Source organism: Drosophila suzukii, chromosome 3, assembly GCF_043229965.1.
Source record: "Drosophila suzukii chromosome 3, CBGP_Dsuzu_IsoJpt1.0, whole genome shotgun sequence".
NCBI lineage: Eukaryota > Metazoa > Arthropoda > Insecta > Diptera > Drosophilidae > Drosophila > Drosophila suzukii.
In genome coordinates, this window is record NC_092082.1 from 86,087,912 (window position 1) to 86,105,430 (window position 17,519).

Sequence of the window (17,519 nt, forward strand, 5' to 3'; positions counted from 1 at the left end):
ATGCTCGATTTATGGGCCCCGATCCGATTTTTATGGCTTATCTTTCGAGGTGGAGTAAAAAGGAAGAAAAAACATAATTTCCTGACCGAGATTGCAGCTTAGAGATAAAGCTGCTCTGGCTCCTGTCGTTTGACGATTGTTTGGTCCTGATAATGACGGGCTTATTATTTATTATATTGTTTATGCTCGCTAAGGACATGTAGGAGTACCAATTAAATTCACAAGACCCCATTTTGGGGTATATGTATGTACGGTGTATATAAAGCTCAAAAAATCACGCCAATTTGGCCAAATGAAGTCGTAATGGAAAGAGAGGGGAAAAGATGGAGATGGAAAGGCCAAGGAAAAGCCAGAAAACCAAAGTGGAAATGGACAAGCGTTTGCCGCCGCTGCTTGTTATAAAATGCTAATACGCGCAGCAGCTCAAAAAAAAGTGGAAAAACGCTTTGAAGATTGAATTATTCAATAATAATTAGGCGAGCGACAGGGATGGTTATATCGCATGGTATAGGGGTACCAAATACCATCTCTTTCTGAAAAGAGTCTCGAAAACTCACCACACTGAAGCGAGAGCGAAAGAGAAAAGAAGGCGGTACGAAAGTCAGAAAAGTGGAGAAATACGAAACTCACACAGAAAAAAAAGAGCGAGAGGGATAGTATGGAAACCAATAAAAATGGTGTCGTAGATAGGGTACTATGCCCCAAGAGAGAGAGAGAGGCCGGATCTGTACAGCCGGTTTTCCACCACCAATCTTTCGGTTTCAGTATGGGTGAGTATCTGTGTCTCGGGCAGCGGTGCATCCAAAATTGCGACTATAGTTTCAGTCGCAGAACAGACGTGATCTCAAGAGGACGTGTCTCTCTCTGAAAATAATACATCTCTCTGAACAAAAATTATAATACTAAACGCCGCGTGTGCTAGTGAGTGTGTGTTTTGGATCTTAAAGCGTGTGATGAACGAGCGCATTAATTAAAAGATAATCAAAACAAATTAACAGCAGGCCATGTCTCAATGAAACAATTAACTGGCGGCTTTACGAGTACTAAGAAACCAGAGTTATCAAAAAACGATTGAAGAAGGCTTTATGTTAAAGCTCAGCCCAGCGAGCATGACAGTTACAGGTCTGCGCCAGACGATGACCAGCCCCACGGTGCCGCCGAGCAGCAACACACCCGCGGGCAACATCAGCAGCAGCAACAGCAGCAGCAATAGCAGCAGCAACATGAGCGGCAGCAACATGAACAGCAGCAGCAACACCATCACCAACCTGAGTCCCAATCATCATCCGGCCGGCCTGAATCCCCTGGCCAGTCCCACCTCGCCGTCGGCACTGCTGCTGGCCCACCAGCAACATCTGCTCCAGCAGCACCAGCAACACCAGCAGCAACAGCAACAGCAGCAGCAGCAACAGCAGCAACAAGCAGCCCTCCAGCTAGCTGCAGTGACTCCGCCGGCTCATCATCTGCACAAGACCACCTCCCGACTGAGTAACTTTAGTGTGGCCTCCCTGCTGGCGGATACCAGGCCGCGGACGCCACAAAATCAGGCTGGAGATGGACCCCAGAACCTCACCAGTTCGGCGGCCACATCGCCCATTTCCCAGGCCAGCAGCACTCCGCCTCCGCCGGCGACCCCGGTTGCCCAGGTTCCCGCCAATACCTTCCATCCCGCCGCCGTGGCCCACCACGCCCACTTGCTGCAGGCCGCCCATGCGGCAGCAGCGGCACATGCCCAACACCAGGCGATGGCCGCCCAGCTGCGGCATCAGCAGCAGCAGGCCGATGCCCGGGCCAATTCGCCACCCGCCTCCACGAGTTCCACGCCCAGCTCCACGCCTCTGGGATCCGCTCAGGGATCCGGTAACATAGTCTCCTCCACTCCCGCCAAAAACGAACGCCATTCGCCGCTGGGCAGTCACACGGACTCCGAGCTGGAGTACGATGAGGAAATGATGCAGGATCATGATGCCGATCATGACGAGGAGGAGGACTCCATTGTGGATATCGAGGACATGAATGCCGACGATTCGCCGCGATCCACGCCAGACGGTCTGGACGGCAGTGGCAAGTCCATGGAGTCGCCACATGGTCCACCGCCGGGTTCGCATATGAACTCAACGATACTTTCGCCGGCGGCTCTGGCCTCCGGTCATGTGCCCATCCGCCCGACTCCCTTCAGTGCTTTGGCCGCGGCGGCGGTGGCCTGGACGGGAATGGGCGCCGGAGTTCCGTGGCCAGGAGCCAGACAAATGGCGCCCTTCGGACCCCCGGGAATGTTTCCGGGAGCTGGATTCGGTGGAGGTAAGTGTCGCTACTTTGTATTTCCCTTAGGTTAAGTAGGGTTTTTTGCGAGCTTGTTTTGGGTTTTTGTGTACTTCCTATAGAGGAAATGATAAACCTTATCTGGTACACGTGCTTAGCTGCTTTATAAAGGGATATTCTAAAACATTTTGAAAGGAGAGGTGTAAAATAGGTTAGTAGAAAGGGGTATACATATTTTCCTACTCCTATACAAAAATATAAAATAGAAATATAGAAATTTATATTTACTTATTTTATTATTTCAAGATAATTTGTTTAATTTTTTATATTTGTTGGCACCTTTTTTTCAAAATGATTTCTGAAAAACAAAGATATATGAACTTGTTTTAATAATATTTCCAAGTTAGTATTTTCTTTCCCTATTTTTCCGAAATATCTGAAACCCATGAACAATAGGAATTCGTAAATTTCGCGACAGAGCAAATTCCCCATTAGCAAACACCCGAGAGATATGTATTCAAAAACGATTTATTTAATGGAGGAATTCGCTGGTACTCCCTTTGCGCCACCCCCATTGTTTTATGCCCCATTCTCGGTGGCAACTTTATCTACACCATTTTGTGTCGCATTTTAATTCAATTAACTGCTGCCCCTCGCCTTAATTGGCATCGATGGTGATTCTCCTGCCGACGAGTATGAACTGCGGGTGCTCCATCATGGCCACCTCGTCGTCATCATCGTCATCATAATCATCACATCATCATCGCAATGAAATGAAAATGATCGTGACTGCAGTTTGTAGTCAAAGTGCGTGGCAATTATTGCGGGGCCTTAAATAAAACAATGAAATATGCCTGATTGCTGGGGCCCATTATTTGATGATGATGATGATGATGGTGATTGTGATAGTCGCGTCGGTTTTGATTTGACTCAATTGGCCACGTCTGATTATTCATTGCACTCGGTGACCAGCGCCGTTTTTCGGTGTTTTCCGGTCTGACAGCCAGCCCCCTTTTCAATCGTCCGAAAATCTAATAATAAACGCATAAAAACCGGACTGTCTAACCGACTGGCCAGACTAATTGAAGCGAGTCTGGCGGCTTAACTGGGCGATCTCTATCTGCATGCACAGTTCACACTTTGCCTGCATTTCCTGGACAAAAAAGGTACATGGAAAAAGCTAAGGGAAAACCAGGCAAATCCAGGGAAAACACTCGCCAAGTCACACTTTGATGCCGGACTGACATGTGAACTTTACTCGGCCATCGCGAACTTTGCGTTTCCGCTTTTTAAAGTTGCTCAAACACTCCGAAAAAAAGGGCGGTGCAAAAAAGTGTAAATATGCTTTTTATAGGCAGCCTAGCAACTATTGTTCCTGTTTTTGTTGATTTGCGGTTTGTGTGTGTTTTTATTTGCCAGTACAAGTCATTGTTTTATAAAGCTGTCGGATAGCCACAAAAAAGAGGGTTCAAAAGGGTGTCGTCATAGGGAATTTGGGTCTTCAAGTGGGTTAGGGATTTCCATTTTAATTTTTTTGAAAACTTAAGATTGTTACATAATATTTTGTGGGATTCTTAAAGGTGGAATAAATGTTCTTAGCTAGATAAAATAGTTCTAGATGTGCCGAAATTGGTTTTAAATGAAATTTAAAAAATCCCAATAAATCAATCTTGATGAGGGCTATTAATATTCCGCCCTTCGTCGGCCACTTGAGCTATCTTTTGTCCCTCCCTATAAAGAGGGCATGCAGACAGCTCGAGATGAATAAACTATTCCAAACATTTGCCGCTTATTTTGTCATTTGGCTGTCAACCGCTGCATGTGTATAAAATACAGTCGAACAACTTCATTTCATTTCGTTACGTTTCATTTGGCAGCTGTTTTTTTCTTGAGTTCGAGTTTCTGGTTCCTGTATTCAGCGTGTCTCATTAGCGCAGCAGGTTGCTGTCTTTTGTGGACTGATGATCCCCTGCTTTTCAGGGGCCTCGCTTCTGACCTGCGCCGCTATCTTTTGCGGCATTATGTCAAGTGTTAGGTACTTAGTGCCTCGGCAACTGCAGATACAGATACAGGTTGTATCTTTCGGTTGGTCGACTACCGTTTGTCGGCTCTTTCATGGCCTATTAAATTAAACTGCCTGCGATTAGACCAAGGGAACTCACACACGTTGAAGGTGGTTGTGTGGGCCCTTGGGTTTAAGTTTTCTATTTATTTTCCTTGCATTTTTTTGCCCTTCTGTTTGATTAACATTTTCGTGTTGCAATATGCGGAATTCCCTTTTGTGCCTTCATAATTTAACTAATTGCAAGCGCAGTCAAGTCACGTATAGTGCACATGCCACCCATTTTTTGCCCACTTGCCGGCCCCTTCTTAACCCTCTGCTTCCCCACCTTAACCCCTTGTTGTTATTCAACCACCACGCATTGCAGCTGCAATTCTTGGCAGCCATTATAGAAATTAATTTTCAAGCTGAACAAACGAGCAACAACTTGGGAGTCATTGCATAAATACATAGAAGCAAACACACACACACAAGTTTTTTGTTGGTAAGAGAGAGAGGGCGAGTAAACCTGGCCAAAACGGTGGGTGTGGCATGTCAGCAACGCCCACCCAAAACACGCAATTTTCAACAGGCCCGGCAGCAATTTAAACGTTGACAGACGGCTGCTGGTTGGCAAAAAGGCGAGAAGAGGGCTAAAGAAGACCAGTGGCAGTGGGTAGAGGGGATCTTAGGGGTTTAGGGGGGCCAAAGGGGGGTCGTTTGCATGCGTTTTAACACCATTTGCAAGGCTCCAAGCCGAGAGAGTCAAAAGCTAAAATAATATTTGCATTCTGCACGCCATCTAACGTGCATAGGCTGTACTAAATACACACATGCAACACATGGACATGACTTGAGAGGGGGCCTTTTTCGAAGGGGGTTAAAGGGGGCGTGTGGCGGCGCAGACATTTTGATGTATGTTTTGGTAAATAAAATTTATTTGCATTAAATTACCAAGCCAGACAAAGCGAAGGTGATGGGGATGGCGATGGGGATGACAGGGGTTAAGAGAAGGGAGTGCTAAAGAGGGGGTGCCACTGTGTGTGTATCTGTGAGGTTGAGAAAACATTTGCTAAATATTTGTAGACAATTGGTAGTTCAACTAATTTGAGCTGCTTGCTTGTTGGATGTTGCTGCTGTGCCTGCCGATGTTGCTGCTGATGTTGGTGTTGCTGCTGTGCACCTGAGTAATTAAATAGCGTTTGGAACCCGTCATAAGAGGCAGCCCAACCCACGGGCTATCTGAACACTCTTATCTTGCCCAGAGGCAGCGAACTTCATTGCAAAACAGTCTAAATAGATATATGGTCAGCACGCAATGTGACAAGATTTGCAAAGAGTCGAACAGTGGGCAGTGCGGGTGCACTGAGAATATAGTACTTAATCTTAATAATATTTTAAAGTTAAAAAATACATTTCAAAATTTAAATATATTTTATATAGTCTTAAAGGAATCAAGATTTTATATCTTAATTTAGGATCATCATTATGAATATTGTACCCGGTTTTAGAATTGTATCTTACCTTTAAACCATAATTTTCTGATTTAATACACTATTTTATCACCGTGTAAACTTATCACCAGCAACTGGTTATTAACACGCTCCTGGGCTAATTAATTGACTCGTTTAACCGGTGTTAGGGCAGCCAGTAAAGTTAGCAATTTTAATTCCCTTAGCCCAGATCCCGATCCTTGGCCATTTAATTCGCAGCCCAATCATTCATTTAGCCGGTAAACACCTATTTGGTGCTAATTAAAATCCCTCATTATGAAATCGGCCTGAGGTCCCAAAGCGGTTGCCGTTTTGACCGTAAGCGTGTAATTGCATTAGCCATCCGGCCAGCGATCTGCCCATTTGTTTTTTTCTATCTATATACCTCCAATCCTACCCAATCCTCGTACTCGAACTCGTATATTGTATGTCGTGCCATATTGCTCAACGGTTTTCACTGCAAAAACGCTGCTCGATCGCTGGATGGATGGTGCTATGCGAAAACGCTTTAATGAAGAATTAATTGCCAGCAATTTGCACCGCAAATCAATCGAGCGTTGTCACCGTCGGCTATATAAAGCGATTGCTTTGGATATTTGGTATTGCTGTTGCTCCAAACGATACGCGTAAATTTCACAATTGCTTGTTGCCTGTCTCATTTAGCTGCTGCTGCTGTTGCTGCTGCTGTTGCTGTTGTTGTTCGATGGTCTTATACGATGCAGCGTCTACAATACACCGGAGAACTCAAATTAATTGAAAATCCATTACAAACATAGGCTAAATGTCACAATTGGCGTTTGTGGCATGTATTTGCGCTGGCAATGGCGATGCTGGCGACGTATTGCCCCAGCAGCAGCAGCAGCAGCAGCACGGCAGCAACATCGCAGCAGCAGCAGCAACAGCAACAGCAACAGCAACAATGCCTATAAAAGAGCAAAAAGGCGAAAACAAGTCTCGCACTCTGGTTTCAACGTGCGTCTCTGTCGCTCCCCTTTGGGTCTTCAGTTTTTCCGCAGGTTTTGCAACAGGCCAAAGGCATTCGGTGGGCGGGGCAGCGTGGGGGGCGGAAAATCCAGCTCACTTGCAATGGAAACCCCATTCCAACAATTTAGCGACAAATGAGCAATTAATTTTGAAATAAATGTAAAGCAAACTGAAACGAAAAGAAGGCGAGATTGTAGCACGATATATATGGGGTATAAATAATGGTAGTCAGCAGCGGAAAAAAATTAATTATTTTTATTAGTTAAATACAAAATATGAAGCTTTAATTTGAGTAAAATGTTTACACTTCGCACTGACAAATATTACACATATTTTTATAAAGAGCTTAAAAACATCCATTAACTTTATAAAATATATAAGCAGCAAAGGCACAACCAAGTTGCGACCATAAACTCCATATAAATATTAAACCCATGCTAAGTATAAATATTATTGTAAAGAAGAAATCGTAAAAGCCAAAAGACCAACCTGTGACAAAAGCGAAAAAGGGCTGTAAAAGTTTGCCCGCCTCGTTTTTATGCTAATTTGGCAACTAATTTATGGTCAATATAACAAGAGCGACAACAAAATACCAAACAAGACAAAACAAAATCAAAACTTCACACGGAATGCAGGGCGAATAAGAAAAAAAAAAATATATATTTATATTTATAGAGGCCGCGGAGTCGCAGAGTCTGTAACAAATTTTCTGAATGCATCTTCATTATAAGATCACCCGGGGCAACCGGGGAAATCATCCGATTCTGGTGGCTTTATCGGGAGTGTTCACATTTCGTTTCACCTTGTTAGGGGCTTTTACGACCTGCATCCCAGAAACTGAGGCACACAAATAAGTGAAATTATATGCATATCGGCCATATCGATAAGGCCGGAGCATTAACATAACTTCGACATGTCACACTAATTACTTAATGAGCCAAGTTCCCCCGTACGCCGGCTTGGTTATTAGTTTTGATTCCATCGAGAGCTGGATTTTAATAGTCTTATGGCAGCCCGAGCGACATTTATTTGTTTATCAAAAGCATAACATAATAAAATGTGTGTGAACACATAAAGTTTTTGGAACTTAAGAGCTTGAGAAAAATAGGAAGTTACAAAGGAACAGTTTTTAAATGTTAAGTTTCAAGTTAATAACCAGAAAACAAAATGTTGAGATTTATTTCATGATAAATTCTTCGGAATGAGGTATCTGTAGTACTTTTTTCTGTAAGGATTTTATCGATGGTTTTCGGGTTCTTCGAGGTCTGCCCTTCTGTTATTGTTTAATGCATCGTTTACCATATGCAGAGCATAAAAAGCAATTACAAAAGCATGCAACTCGGCCACGTTTGTCACTCGGCGATTTCAATTTGTGCAATTATGCGTAAAATTAAAGCGTTGCATATCATTTGCATTTGTCTTTATTTTGATTCGACGGCCGTCTCTGTTTTTGCCTGAAAACAAAATGCCCAATAAATTACGCGTGCCTGGGTGGAAGATCTCAGGGGATTTCATGGGATTTCAGGGGGACTTCAGGGGACTTCGGGGAACTACGGGGGCCTTAAAGATCTGACCCGGACTGACTGCATCTTTAAAATGCCATTTGCATCTTTGTGGTTTTGGCGCAGCCCCGATGGCAAGCTCATTACTTTCATTAACAACACTCCCGGCATGCAACTCGCAAGTTGCAACTTGCAACAGCTGCTGCTCAGACCCCCCTTTTCCACGGATCGGCCTTCTTTATAAGGCCTGCACGTTTCTTTTTCTTTGTTTTTTTTTTCTTCGTCTTTTACTTCTCTGGGTGCCTTTGTTTGCCAAAACAAAATGCCCAAATTAAAATTGTTTTGCTGTGCAGAGAATCGAACTGAGATATTGCCAGTGGGGAAAGGCGATTCGGGAGGGGATTCACTCGGGGAATGCATTTCCCGTCGCTACTGCTGCTGCTTTGTCTGACAAATAGTTTAGACAGCAAATTTATTGGCCACTTAAAGGAGTAATTACCGTATATTGTTGCGGCTGCCGCTTTTAGCCAAATTGACAAGGCCAAGGACAGCGGCGGTTGACAGCACATTTCATTCAGCAAGCGGCTGGATTTTGCATGCTTAATGGTACAGTAAATGTTCCTTTAAGCAGAAAAAGCTTTTAAATACCAAAGGGAAATTAAAAACAAAAGTTAAAATAATATAAAAATGCTTAAAGTTTGCTGAATACGACTACTGACCACTTTGTTTTAGATGTCTCCCTTAAACGGACAAGTCATTTAGCGGACAAAGTGTTTTGTTAAAATATAATCCCAAAGCCTTTACTCATTAGGCGATTCTATCAAAACTGTTGATTTAAATCACTAAAACACTGTAATAAAGGTTCTTCAGTTAAAGGAATAGCAATTTTTTTGGACAATGTAGACCTTGTCCGCTCAAGAGAATATTTACTATACTATCCGCCTTATCTCCCCCAATAAGACAACCAGTGAAACAGCCGACTAATCAAGACTTTTCCTATCTATTTTCCAGATGCCAACGAACCTCCACGGATCAAGTGCAACTTGCGGAAGCACAAACCCAACCGGAAGCCCCGCACTCCCTTCACCACACAGCAGCTGCTCTCGCTGGAGAAGAAGTTCCGGGAGAAGCAGTACCTGAGCATCGCCGAGCGGGCCGAGTTCTCCTCCTCGCTCCGGCTGACGGAGACGCAGGTGAAGATCTGGTTCCAGAACCGAAGGGCCAAGGCTAAGCGCCTCCAGGAGGCCGAGATCGAGAAGATCAAGATGGCGGCTCTGGGTAGAGGGGCGCCTGGCGCCCAGTGGGCCATGGCCGGGTACTTCCACCCCAGCCTGATGCACCTGGGATAAGTGGCGGCCCAGTTGGTGGGCCATGATCGCCATCTGGTGCGCCACCAACGCCCCATGAGCCATAGTCCCCATCATCATCCTCATCCTGGTAACCAAATAACCGCTGTCGCCGGTCCTCGAGCGGAAACCCCCAAAATTTTGCTGTGATGTTAGCGCATTTTACGTTACGATACTTCCAAATGTTGTTTCAAATGCACACCCTGTACATAACTATAAGAAATCAAGAAGCACCCGATTCTAACCAATCGAACTTTGTATATAGCGAGAGCAAAAGCAAGCAGAAAAATGTTTCCTAATTGTACATAAATCTAGCATGTAAACCCAATCAATTTAATGAGATACCTTTGTTCGTTCGTTTGTTTCGTTTAATCAATTGACAAAGGGATTGAACGTAATTTATTTGCACAACTCAAGTCAATAAGCGTAAAAACAACATTAACTAAATTCATATTTGATTGTATTGTATTTTGCAACGTATGTAAGTCAGTCTAGCTAATGGATCGATCGTGTATTTAAAAAATACTTCTAAGCATCTAAACTAAACTAATCTAATGCTATAACTATGCCGTTAAAAGTACTTTATGATAATACCACAGACCTATACATATAGTTCATACATGCATAATATATTATGACTACCATATAGCGTTAATCCTCTGTAGTTGTTTAATCATAAATCATAAAAACAAAAATGTGAAAAAATAATACAAGAACATGCGAAAAGTGCAGAAGAAAAATCATACAAAAATCATTGAAAAAAATATATAATTATACAAAAAATTACACAAGTATTGTTTTATTTTAATTAATGGGTGGTAAAAAATGTTCAATTGAGACATTATTTGATTTCGTTTAACATACTGTGAGTCACAAATGTGACGTGTGTCAAAAAGAAAATTTCACCATTATATTATTATATTGCAGGAAACTATTAGTTTACTTTTCAGATTCGTATTATTCTAGTAACAAATAATAGATAGTTCATAGAAACGACTAATTTGTTTTCCTCTCAACAAAGTACCTCAATAATGATTATGCTGATAGTGTGAATTCCAGGAAAACAATATTTTGTTTTGATTAACACTTATAGTGTTATTTTCAACGGAGTGATTGCGTAAGGCCGATTGGCTGCCATATGTTGTAATAGGCACAATGGTATGGAAAAACCATCTCAAATCGGGAATGGGGCTAGAAAAACTAAAAACAGTGAACGCAGCGAATTGATTAGGTGAAATTTGCTAGGAAATATTAGTGGGTTACGAAACTTAAGTGGCATCCAATATTCGCGTGAAATTGGCACCAATAAAAACGAATATAATAAGTTCAGCCGACGGTCATGGACATCTAACGAATTTCATTGTTACTCATTTTGTGGTTTTTAGAATCGGAATCCCAGTGTTTCCCATAATTCCAAAGCTGGATCATCTGAGTCGATCGTGTCGGATTGAGATTTTGCGCAGAAGCGTTGGAGCATCCTTATCGGTTAGCAATTAATATTTAATTAATCAGGCAATCGGTTGCTGAGGCAGCTCAGCTGGCCCACATGGCGTATACTCGCTCTCCATTGAAATCTACATATACCCAGGCAAAGGTTAGACTGGCAATCGGCGAATTAAGATTGCATTTGAGTGGTTATCAAATTGTTTGCATTATAATTTTTATTCCAGTGCGATTTGTCGAGTGTCAGGCGGGGTTCAATAACGAATTTATTTTTTCTTTATTTCATGTTGACAGTTGGCCGAGCGTCAATGGCAATATAGAAGTGCCAGGGGTTTTTGCTGTTTCTTATCGCCTGGAATTAAAACCCAATTAATTTAATTACAAATGGAAATAACACGCCGGCGTCGCAGCAGCGAGCAACACGTCAAATAATTTAGCTATTTTGATTTATTTACGAACGGCAAACAAGTGTTGGTGCTCCGCGCAAATGTGTGCAGGGGTGTTAGTGCGTGTGTGCTCAATAAATAAATTAAAATATTATTTGCCAGTTTATGGCTGATAAGAAACGAAAGTTTCCGAGAGCTCTGTGCTGTCTAGTGAGAATAAATATTGGTTTAAATGTTTTTTTCAACGGGTTTTTCCTCGGTCAATGGCACCGTGATACACTAATCGCTGTCATATTTAATAGTTACAGGAAGAAAACAAATTTTTTTCAATTAAAAAACATGTTTGTGATGTCTGGGGGTGCAATAAGTTTTGTAATAACATGGTTCTTAACTTAAAAACTCACAAATCACCTTGAAAAACTAAACTAACTAACTACTAAGTAAATTTAAATAATACAAAGGAATTGCAAGTTTATGATTATTTCTAGTTTTAAAATTTAAGTAAAATAATCTTGATAAATATATGTTATATCCTAACTTCCAAGTTAAGCCTTTTCCAAGGTGTATAAATTCCGCAACTTAACTTTACCCATCCCAACATCACCTGTTTGCCATTCATATGATTTGAATATAATTTGTTAACAATTAAACTGCAATCGTGTGATGTTTTATTGGGTAGCAATAAAATCATTAAATTAATTATGCATTTATTATTCATCAAGTATTGATAAATGTGTTCGCCAATGAAGGCGTATTCCCCACGGCAGCCGCCTGTTTTTATCTCGGATGTCAAATCGATTGTCGCCGCAATTAATTACGCGTATATAATTACAATGACTGCCTACGCTGACGCCAACGTCTGACGCCCCAATCCCCAATAACCAAGAATGGGATTTCGTTTTGAATAGGGCGATCGGGGAAAAGGTGGATCGCTGGATCGGTCTCCGAGTGACTGGGGTCTGGGGACTGGGCCCCTCGACCGTTTATTAATTAGGCCCGGCTACGCCTTCAGGTAGCCGCAGGTGGCGCTGCATGCAAAACGCACCGCGCCGGAAAGTGCAATGCGTTAATCAAAACGTAATCAAATCATTTGGCAAGCGGCAAACAGCCTGAAACAGAAACCGAAAAGAGACCAAAACCAAGCCTGAAAATGCAGAGAGAGAAAATATTACCCATAAAATATTTGTATTTATTATTAGCAAAATTTATTTCTATATTTCAGATCTGACAAAATGTGCCTCCATCTATCCTATAATATTTTTCAATATGTCGAATGAATTATTGAAACCTACTGAATATTTTTTACACTAGTTTTAGAATAATAATAAAATCATTTTTGGAATTTTTTAAAGAAACAAATGTCTAATACAAAATAAAATGGTAAATAGACTTGTAACATTGAGATTTGTTGTAACAATCTATTCCAATACACTTTAATGTAGTTATTGATATGATTTCACCAAATAAATATTTTCCCAGTGTGGTCAGCGTCAGGAAAATGAGTCGCATCGGCAGCACAATCACAGCCTGGTCACATTGGTAGCCTGCTGCGATTTTGGCCGAGTCCGGCAATTAAGCTTTATATCGGGCCTAATGGACCGAGCGCCGCCTGCGCTGATTGCTGGCATTTGTTTGGCGTCCTCGTCTCTTTCTCTTTCTGATTCGGTTTCTGTCTCTCTTTCTGTCTTTATGTCCCACTGCTCCCAGTGCCCAATCAAACGTATATATGTCTGTATATACTTATATCGGTACCCCCCGCCCCCATTCAAAATCACAGCTTGATATTAACGCCCAACTGTGAGGCGGCGCATTTACAATGATAATATTTGTGTTCAAAGTTATCAATGGGCCAGCCGCCAACGGACCCAGAATGGGAATCGTTCGAACATATAAAGGCGGAGGCACAGGGGGGACCCAATTGAGGCAGAGCAGTTAAGATCTGCTTACAACTTGATTTCAGTTGTTTTCTGCTTAATTGATTAACTACAGATTAAGGTTGATTAACTACAGACAAATGTTAGAGCGAGGTTACTTCGGGTCTACACAGAGGGAAAGTATTACAGTTTTGGGGGGACTTTTTTTTGAAAATGGTTAGGGATCATCTTTATCCGGAATATTCTGAATCGTTGATAACATAAAAGAGCTTGAATATTAAAAGTCATTCTATCGAAATTGTATAAAATATTATATGTAGTATCTTTTTAATTCAAATTTTCTGTGTTCCTTAAATAGGATCCAGTTAATTGACAAATTTTTGAAGAATAAGTTTTCATTGCCCAACACCAACACCATTGTGCAAACAGAACTTAATTCATAGAAAAACAAGCCATTTAAGTATCACCCTCTGGGAGTGCAAATCCAAGCATAACATTTTTTAATTAACACCCACACACGTACACATGCAAATGAGCTCATTATGAGCTGATTATGCAAGATATACTGGATACTGGATACTGGAGAGTGGTGGAAAAACTCCCCCTACTCCCGCCCAGATTGTAGTTTTTCCAGCCCAACACCAACATCTCCATTAACAACAGACAGCAAGTTCAACAAACGAAGATTGCCCATAGACAGATAGATATACATATTTATTCACAGAAGATTCATTCATAAAGTCAAGCGAATTGGAAATCCGTTTACTTAACCCGCTTTTTGTCTGGCTAAAAATGTATATGGTCGTAAAGACTCCTCTGCAGACGGCATGGCGATCCATTAACTCGAATGGAAGAGCACTCACAATTACCGCGAATAAATTGAGGTAATTAGGTAATAAAAATAATGTTTTCACCTCGTTATGCGAGGCAGCAGCTGTTTTCCGTAATTCCCGGAATCGTTGCAACCACCTGATAGGATGGAAATATACCAAAGTGCAAGTGCTCCAGTCTTTAGTGTTTAATATTCATCTGGAGCAGATAGGGAGGCAATTATTCGAATGATAGGAAAGTCAACAAAAGTCTCGTGTAGATTTAAATGGGTAGCATAGTTAGTTAATAGAAACTATACTTAAACATTGATATCTATTAAATTTCGGTGTAATATAAAATGTTTATTATTTATGTATATTATAAACTAAAGTTCTGACGTTTTAATTTATACTAAATGTAATATAATTTTTAAAACGTTTTTAAAAAGAGCATTTAAAATTCTCTCATTATATTTAGCAACTCTTTGGATAACAAAACCCGCCATTTCCCTCTACTCCGTTTATGCAAATGATTCATTTTCCACGGAATTCCCTGGCCGTCAATTAAATTTTTTGTGCGCCTCTTTCCACTTTGTTAGCACTTCGAGGCAGCCAGAGAAAATATAAAAACAATTTCATATCCATTTACTTTTCACTTAAGCCGAAATTTCCCTTTTGGGGTTACGGACTTTGGGTCAGGTGAGTTAGTTACATTTTGTGGGTTTTATGGCTGGCCCAAGCGCTCTTAATTGGTAATTACAATTTGAATTTCATAGTGGCTGAATAAAGGAAAATATCCGTAATAATTTTCCTCGCTTATGGTACTTAAAAGTTGGCCTGAACGATCAGAGATCAACGTTTGCTCCCACACAATGGGCATTAGGGTATTAATTTTTTGGTCAACTGCAGGCATTCCTGGAATTGAGTTGTGAGGAATGCAATTAAACAAAATAGCGTGAGATACGCGGCCGATAAACCTGGAGGACCAGGAGCCAAGAAACATTGTCGTGTCTGAAACCTAATTTCCAAGTTTAGAATTCTGCGAAAACGCTCCAAGAACTCAGGAACTCCAAAGGCCCCCTCCTCTCCTCACTCGGGGGACTTTACGTTTTTGAATACTCAATTAAATTTTTGTGCCCGCTGCTGTTGATGTTGTTTTTCCCTCTCCTCGGTTTCAGTTCAGTTTCGCACTATTTTCAATTGAATTAAATGCAGTGCTGCCTCTTGCATTTTCATGCGAACAATTTCAAGGAATCGCGCATATCAAGCGCGTCGTCGTCTACGTCGGCACGCTCCGTTTGGGCGCACAATTAATTTGCGCCCCAAAAACCGAACGCACGTACCCTCGACGGGTTCGCAGCAGTAGTATCTGTATCTGCGAGATACATTAGCGAAAGTGTAGGTCGCCGCTAGCAGATACAATTTAATTTCGAAATGCCCTCACAATCAAGGAGTTTCTGGGACTGCCGAGCATTTAATTCATGAATACTTAACAAACTACAATAGAATTTATCTGCTAAAACTATTGGATGTATTTGAATGTATTTTTACTTATTTTTCTAATGGAAGTTATATTTTGTATTATTTAACAGGTTTAAAAACAACATAACAAATTAGTTTCCAAAAAAATATATCATACACCTATATGAATAAATTATTTTGAAGTTAAACTTTTAAATTAAACTGGAATACTGGGAGAAAAATTTGTATTACAAAAAGATTTTAAATGTGTAAATCGAATTTATAATACTTTCAAGAGTTATATTATCACTATTCTACATATTTTTTGGTATAAACATAGTTCAAAATTTGTTAAATAATGAAAGAAAATTCGAAATAAAAAAGGGTATTTATTTGTATCTTTATAAACAATCATTAAGTAAGGGTATTTAATTCTCCCATTTGACGATGACCACTCGGCACTGACATGGCTTTTAATTCATGCGCCCGGATTGTGTGCGACAGGGACGCCAACAAAATGCAAAATTTGTCTGAAGATTTTAATCGTCGGCATGCGCGCCCAAAACGGCCCCAAAACAGCCGGATAAAAACCAGCCAAGATCCGTCGTAACAGGCTCTTCTGTTCCCATTGATTCGAGCCGGGTCAGAAATGTTTTCCAGGCTGCTGGAGTCCGAGTCCCGGGAAAATAGTCAGAGATAGTGTGAGAAAGAGTGAGAGAGTAAGAGAGATCTAGAAAGGGGCGGCGGTGGGAAATGTGGGCGGAGCGGAGGCAGAGCCACCTCTATATGGCCACATCTACAGTATAGCCACATCTAAAGCCCCATCCACATCCTCATCCAGAGTTAAAGCCAGAGCATGTAATGTTTGTCCGTTTCTCTTGTGCCATGGTTGTTGTTCCTGTTTCTGTTTCTGTTGCTCCTGTTGTTGTTGCTGCTGCTTTGTAGTTGTTGTTGTTGCAACAAGACAATTTACTTTTGTGCGAAATTAAGTGGCATCTGCAGCATGGCATTCCACTTGACTCCACCAGCAGAAGTGCACTGGGAGAAATTTATTATACACCTAAGGGGTCCTGGCTAAATAAGGGATAGATAGTACCAAAAACACTAATAATCGTTTTCCAAACAGGATAGGAAAGTAAAACTTAAATATTACTATTTTAAAATTTTTAGAACTTTGAACATTGTTATACTTAGTGATACAAATATTTTGACAATAATATAAAATAATAATATCATAACAATTAAAAAATAGTATAGGTTTATATGTATATGTCTTATGTTCAATGCTAAATATTAAATGCATCTGGAAAAATTTTAAAAAATCTACCACATCACAATATATATCTTTCGGGCCATAATAGACGTAAACATTACAATCACATTACTTTTAGTGGTTCAAATTTTTTCCAAATACTTTTTTTAATTTCATTTTTATTAAGGTTATAAGACATATCTATTTTTCTTATAGTGTGATCCGTGGCAGTCACTCCCGCAGACTCATAGCTGTGGCCCCCAGCACTCCCTGCATACCCATTCTGATTCCCATTCTGCATCAGCATCTTTGTGTAGCCCCCTCTTCTACCCGCCCATGGCCTTCTGACATCTGTCTCGCTCTTTGTGTGTGCGGACTTCTCGCTCTTGTGGGCAATAACTAATTACATTCGCAATTATTTCATGTTTTGGCCAATTTAGTGGGACAAATTTATCTGCGCGGTGTCATCTACTTAGAATTGATGGCTTGCCGTATGAAGCTGTTTGCTCGTCGTCTTAGTGCATATTGTTGCTATTACTGGTTACGGGGGATATACACATAGATAGACATAGATATAGGGGCTATACTGGTGGTGCTACCGATTCTGGTGGTGCCATTAGGCGCCCAAGGGAACCACTGAATGACGTTGATTGTTGTTTGGCAAAT

At 41.1% G+C, this 17,519-nt stretch overlaps 1 protein-coding gene across 1 annotated transcript; it reads left to right on the forward strand.

The window, feature by feature from the left end:
• Nucleotides 1–813: 813 nt before the first annotated feature.
• Nucleotides 814–10,419, forward strand: Dr (muscle segmentation homeobox protein Drop). Its single transcript, XM_036818632.3, has 2 exons — nt 814–2,301; nt 9,294–10,419. The coding sequence occupies exons 1-2, from the start codon at nt 1,086–1,088 to the stop codon at nt 9,629–9,631; spliced, it is 1,554 nt and encodes a 517-aa protein (XP_036674527.3). The 5' UTR covers nt 814–1,085; the 3' UTR covers nt 9,632–10,419.
• The last annotated feature ends 7,100 nt before the right edge of the window (nt 10,420–17,519 follow it).

Coding starts and splice junctions, on each gene's coding strand:
- Dr (XM_036818632.3), top strand. CDS start 1,086: ATGTTAAAGCTCAGCCCAGCGAGCATGACAGTTACAGGTCTGCGCCAG. Junction 2,302..9,293: donor GGGAGCTGGATTCGGTGGAG/GTAAGTGTCGCT, acceptor TCTATTTTCCAG/ATGCCAACGAACCTCCACGG.